The sequence below is a fragment of the Rattus rattus genome, chromosome 4, assembly GCF_011064425.1.
Source record: "Rattus rattus isolate New Zealand chromosome 4, Rrattus_CSIRO_v1, whole genome shotgun sequence".
NCBI lineage: Eukaryota > Metazoa > Chordata > Mammalia > Rodentia > Muridae > Rattus > Rattus rattus.
Window position 1 is genome coordinate 97,722,925 of NC_046157.1, and position 6,000 is coordinate 97,728,924.

General features: G+C 38.5%; 1 protein-coding gene across 1 annotated transcript in view; it reads right to left on the bottom strand.

Moving 5' to 3' along the window:
- Positions 1-6,000, bottom strand: part of Pkhd1 (PKHD1 ciliary IPT domain containing fibrocystin/polyductin) — a 457,519-nt gene that overhangs the window by 240,877 nt on the left and 210,642 nt on the right. The window contains exons 43-44 of the mRNA XM_032899487.1: positions 3,475-3,587; positions 1,347-1,452 (exon numbers count right to left, since the gene is read on the bottom strand). Coding sequence (XP_032755378.1) covers positions 1,347-1,452; positions 3,475-3,587 — 219 coding nt within the window. The remainder of the gene's footprint in view (positions 1-1,346; positions 1,453-3,474; positions 3,588-6,000) is intronic.

Below are 6,000 nucleotides of genomic sequence, written 5' to 3' on the forward strand. Positions count from 1 at the left end.
CTTCCATTCATGCTTGAAAGTGTTCTAATGAGGTACTAATGCATGAGTTTCCTAATGTGCCTACATGTGGACAGTTTGTAATAACACCTCTTTAAAGACAGATCTGTTAGTGTGAAACAGCTAAGACCTGAACTGACTTGACAATTACGACCTATTAACAGGGACTCACAACCAACTGATTTGCAAACATATTCAAAAACAGTAACACCAATCCCTAGCTAGCAAATCTCTGGTTTTAAGTTATGTACTAGCAAAGTACACCTCTTTGAGGTATGAGCACAATATTCAGTTTTATTATAGAAAAATACTGTATTTATGAAACTTGATGGAAATAATGTTTTTAAACTATTATTTATCAAAGAAATTTGGTCCAAAACAATAATTTTTATCTATAAGACTTAAGAAAGTATTCCCCAGTGCAAAAAAGTTTTAAAAAACTAAATTAAACAAAATATTAAACACGATTGGTTTGGCTAGCTATCCCAATCATGAATTTTAGGCTTTCTTCATTCAAAATTGTCTTCCTTTTACTGGGAACTTGAATGTTTAGCTGTGATTTTTTTTTATTTTGTTCTAGTCTGTAAATGCTCTGCAAACATATTCCCTCATCTGTGTATCATTCTAGGCTGCAGATTTCTAAATAGCAGAGATTGAATGCATGCAAGTTTCTCTTTGTAGTACTGGTGATCCTGGGTAGTTTTAATTGTTCCTAACCAAGAGCAAGCCAACAAAATTCCTTTTTTAAAAAGTCATTGTGATGATAAAAACTAAAGAAGCAAACATGAATCTACTTTTTGCTTTTGAGAACAAAATAGAAAATCAAATGCATGGATTAAAGTAAATGACAGCTAGAACTGAAATTGTGTTTCATTAGGAAGCCATATTTTTCTTAGGACTAAAGGACTCATTATTCAGGCTATTATGCTACCGAATACATATTTGTGTCTGTACACTAAAATTGATTGTGTTCCTAATCCAAGTATGTGGTATCTGACAACATCTTTACTTTTCTGATTCTTCATTTATTGATCATAAGTGGGAATGGAAAGGGAAGTATGGATGAGCCTCTATAGTTGACACCTCCTGACTGTATATGTCCCTAAAACCCTGTTCTCTATTAGGACTGTTGGAGGAACCCATGGAGAAAATGACTTCTGATGCAGGATTCATTCATTCAACACCAGACACACACACACACACACACACACGCCATTGGCACTAATTGCGATAACATTACAGTGGTCTCTTCTTCATCAAGCTTTGGCTAGAGTGATGGATTAATCTACCTCTGGAAAACAAAGACATGTTTACTATATGTACTATATGCATGCTAAATAAAAGCATACCTGGGCACCACCAGCACTTCCCCAAACCATGAAGTTTTGAAACAGAGTGAAGCCAGTGTCATTATTCCAAGGCGGTTGAAATTCAGGATATACAAGGAGACCATATCTAGAAACCAAAGCCAAGAGTGAAAGTAAATTAATCAACATTTTCCCCACTGGAATTAAAGGGGAGTTTATGCAATTTTAAAAATTGACACATAGGTATGGAATATCTTTACAGATGTATGTGTGACATTTCAATTTATAACCATATTGTGTGGTGTTAAAATTAGGATATAAGTATCTATCTCCTCAAATATTTATAATTATATTCTCAAATATTACAATTATAGTAAGAATTCATAACATCCTCTCCAGTTTAGGTCTATTTTCCAGTTTAAAGTTGGGTTATTCAGAATGGTACTGTCTCGTTGTTTGGATATCTCCTATAGACTATATGTTTATACCTTGTCAGATATAAACTAATGAAAATTTGGGATAATGGACAAGTAGTACCTGGGCCCCTCCTCTGTGGTCTCATCTCTCTGACTTTTCCATCTATAACCTGTGGCCTGTTCCTGCATTTAACCCTAAACATGTAGTCATGTTCCCTGATACTCCATCAACCCTTCTAAATTCATTTCCTTCAGTAGAGTAAACCCAGCATGTCTCACTGCCTCAGCTTTCGTACGTCTATCCTTACTCTTCTGATAGCTTGATCTTGTCTGAGTCCTTTCTTCTGTCACATTCTAAGAGTGACAAGGACTACTGGGTGCTAGATTTAACACATGTATACTACTCCCTGGCTAAGCCAGCACTTCTTCAGCAGCAGTTCATTACCTTGCACTCTGATCATTTTCCCCTGGGTCTGTATACATTTCTATACATTTCTATACATACTGTACCTTTCTATGATCACAAGTTCTCCAGCTACTGGTTACTTGGTTCCTGCTGTTCCTAGGTATGTCACCTCAAGCATCTCTAACCTTGAGAGCAAATCTTCGATACAGATTTGTTCCCATGTTACAAAATAGAACCACACTCCTTTAAAAGATCACACCTAATAGATGCATGTTAGGATCTGAGTCAGGGCCTGGCTGACCTTGGAAACAACACTATTTGCCTTCTTAAATTCTCTACGCTACCATTTCCTTAAGTATTTTCTCTTAGCATCTGATGCTCTTACCCTCTGTGTTTGGAGAAACTTGAGACAAGTCTCTTATCGTTCAGCACAAGACACAAAGACTGATTTTTCCACTCACATCCTGGCCCACAAGCCTCCCTAGGATTCAGCATTGCAAGCTGCTACCAACCCCTTTGAAATTCAATTTATATTTTCACTGAATTTTCTTTAGCTACCGAAGGTATACTTGGTCCCTCTGACTTCTGAAGTGACTCCTTTTCCCTCTATACCCCATAAAAAAAAGTATAACCAACATGTTTAACATAGCTACTCATAATAGGTAGTTAAAAAAAGAATCTTTTGTGTCCATTAATAGATGAATGAGTGGGGAAAATGTCATATATACTTATGATGAAATATAATTTAGCTTTGAAATGATAGATCCATGCTTCTTGTGGGAATGTTGATAAATTCATAAGATATTGTACTGAGTGATATTAACCAGAACCAGAAACGAAACTACTTATATCAGAAATCTAATGGATCTAAATTTCAGGAAAAGAGAGTATAAGGTATAAGGACTGTCGGGAGGGCAACTGGACCAAGTAAGTACAAAGCAATATCATTTTGAATGTGTAAGATGAATAGGTCCTAGAAGTACACTCTACAGAACAATACCTATAACCAACAAGATCTCATTGGATACCCTAATTCACATTTTACAATAATTAGCTTATTCATGAGCAGACTAACGGCAAAATTTCTGAGGTGATGAATGTTGGTGCAAACTGTAGAGTTGGCTTCACGGATATACACTTATCTCCAAGCTCATCAAGTTGTATATGTTAGGTATATAAAGCGATTTCATGGCAAGAACATTCCAATATCATGGCTATAAACAATATAGTGTAGCACTGCCAGATCTCGGACAAATTCCAAGAATCATGCACCCTTTCTGCACAAAAGCTGCAATCGCTAAACCACAAGCCTTGCATGCAAAACGTAGGTCCGTCTTCCCGGTGTTACCTTGTACAAGAATGAGCAGTATTCCAGTTGAATGAGAATAGTGGAGCTTGCATTGTTTGGCTGGTCACAAGGTGGAGAACATAGCCATAACCAGCTGTACACACTCTGTTGCCCTACAGAATTTAAGGAGAGTTTGAAAAATAGTTATATTATACATGCTGAGGTTGCTGTGGGGGGAAAAGGGAACTTTATTGGCACTTTCTACTTTCTTGTTTGATTCTTTTCGTGTATGGTGGACTCAGTTGTTCCAGAGCTCACCAGAGGATCACCCCACCCACCACTGACCCACCACTTCCCAAACTGGAGACAACTTGGCTACACTATAAATGGCTCGTCTCAATAACGAGCCAACCGGCTTTAAATCCTTCTTGAAGATTCCACGGTGAAAACGTGCCCTAGTTAGTTTTATGTTAACAAATTAGAGTCATTTTGGAAGGAGGGACTCTGGATTGAGAAAATGTTGCCACAAGATCGGCCTGTAGGCAAGTCAGTAGTGTATTTTCTTGATGAGTGGTTGATGTGAGTGAACCCAGTTTACAGGGGGTGGTTCCTCCCCTGGAAGGTGGTCCTAGCTGCTTTAAGAAAGCATGCTGAGCAAGCTACGGGAAGCAAATCAGTAAGCATTACTCTTCCATGGCCTCTGTTGCAGTTGCTTCCTCCAGGTTCCTACCCTGCTCATATCCCTGCCCTGAATTCCCTCAGTGACAGACTAATGCTGGAAGCTGAAATAAATCCTTTTTATCCCCAAGTGCCTTCTGGTCATGGTGTTTTATCACAGCAAGAGAAACCCTAAGACAGAAGGTTTCCTTTGACACCTAATAAGAGGTTAGTCATTTAGGTAGTCCATATTGGTACATACCAAGAGACGCAGTAGCTTTCCAAAGAGATAGCCAAGTCTGCACTCTTCTCCCTTGTCTATCCTTAGCTCTGACACATGTCGGCTGAGTTCAACTACAAGCTCCATCTCTTCAATACACTTTTGTTCCCAAATTACTAAATTATCTCAATATTTCTTCATAGGGTACACTAAATAATTGAATATTTTATGTATTTTTATGAAATCTAGCTTCTCCAGGGACTGCTATCCCAATAGAATTAGAAATTCAGTTCTGATCAAACAGAAGTATAATTAAGTTATCTTTAAAAAAACTCTATGAAGTATTTACAAGATTTTCGTTGCTGTGTAATACACACTAAGACAGAGTTAAAAGTAATGACTCCATGAAAGATCTAATCCTATGTGTGCGCACGTTCACATGCACACTTGCACACGTGTGTGCATGTATGCATGTATGTGTGGTATGTGTGTTGTGTGTGTGTCTTTATATATGTATGTTCATATATATTTAACTCCCTCTACCAAATATTTGCAAAGACCTGTACTTATTACCAACAAGTTAAAATGAGAAGACAATATAAAAATTCAAAATTCAACTGTGGTGGTTTGAGTAAGAATGGCCTCCATAGGCTCATATATTTGAATTTTTGGTTCCTAATGGGTATACTGTTTTAGAAGGACTTTGAAGTTTCAAAAATCTCATGGCCTATTTTTGTCCCCTCTTTCTGCCTCCTCCCTGCAAATCAGGATGTAATCTCCCGGCTACTGCCCCAGTGCCCTGCCTGCCTGCCTGCTGCCATGTTCCCTGCTAGCATGATCATGAAATAAGCTTCTGACATTGTAACGAAGGCTCAATTAAATGCTTCCTGTTATGAGCTGTCTTGGTCATAGTGTCTCTTCGCAGCAATCATAGTGACTAAGATGATCCTGAGAGACCTCACTCCTATGTGACAGAACCAAGGAGCATTTAGAGATTGGGGTGGGGAGGGGGACAGGGAGCCTATCTTCTTGACCCATGAATTGTCTTGCCATAGTACACTCACTTCCTTTCTTCCCTCATTCCTGATAAATTTCTGTGGATTGTTGGACTCTGAATTTGCAATCAAATCCTCACTGCGGGAAGCAAAATCAATGGACTACTCAGAGGGTGTTTCTATTTGTCCTGTCCAAAATTGTACCTGAGTCCTCTCTCAGGGATACAGTGTCACACCTCAGAGCAGCCGCATTCCTTTCTCCACTATTTGGAAGGTAAAATATGGATTAAAACATACTGTTGGTGAGAATGTATGATGGAGCGACCACTCCATCACAGCCTGGCATGGACTGTACATTTTCCTAAGGAAAATCTTTACGTAGACTAGCGGTTGTCTGGAGATAAGAAGACAATGGCGGAGGGGGTGTCAATGAGTATGAGAGCTTTATAGGGGGATAATGAAAGCTTCTGATTTGCTATGAAGATGGTTCTTCAGCTCTGTGAACACAACCAAGTTGTTTTGCTGTATATTTTAGCTGGATCTGTCACAATGGAATATGTTCCACCTTTGTAAACCCCTTTCTTCTGAGATTTTGGAGCACTCTTCAGAGCCCCTGTGGTACTTAAGCCATTTCACTGGTAGCTATTCCTTATTTTCTTTAGGTTGAATAAGTTTGCTTTATCTAATGGTTTCAGTCACTCTACAGCAACACTT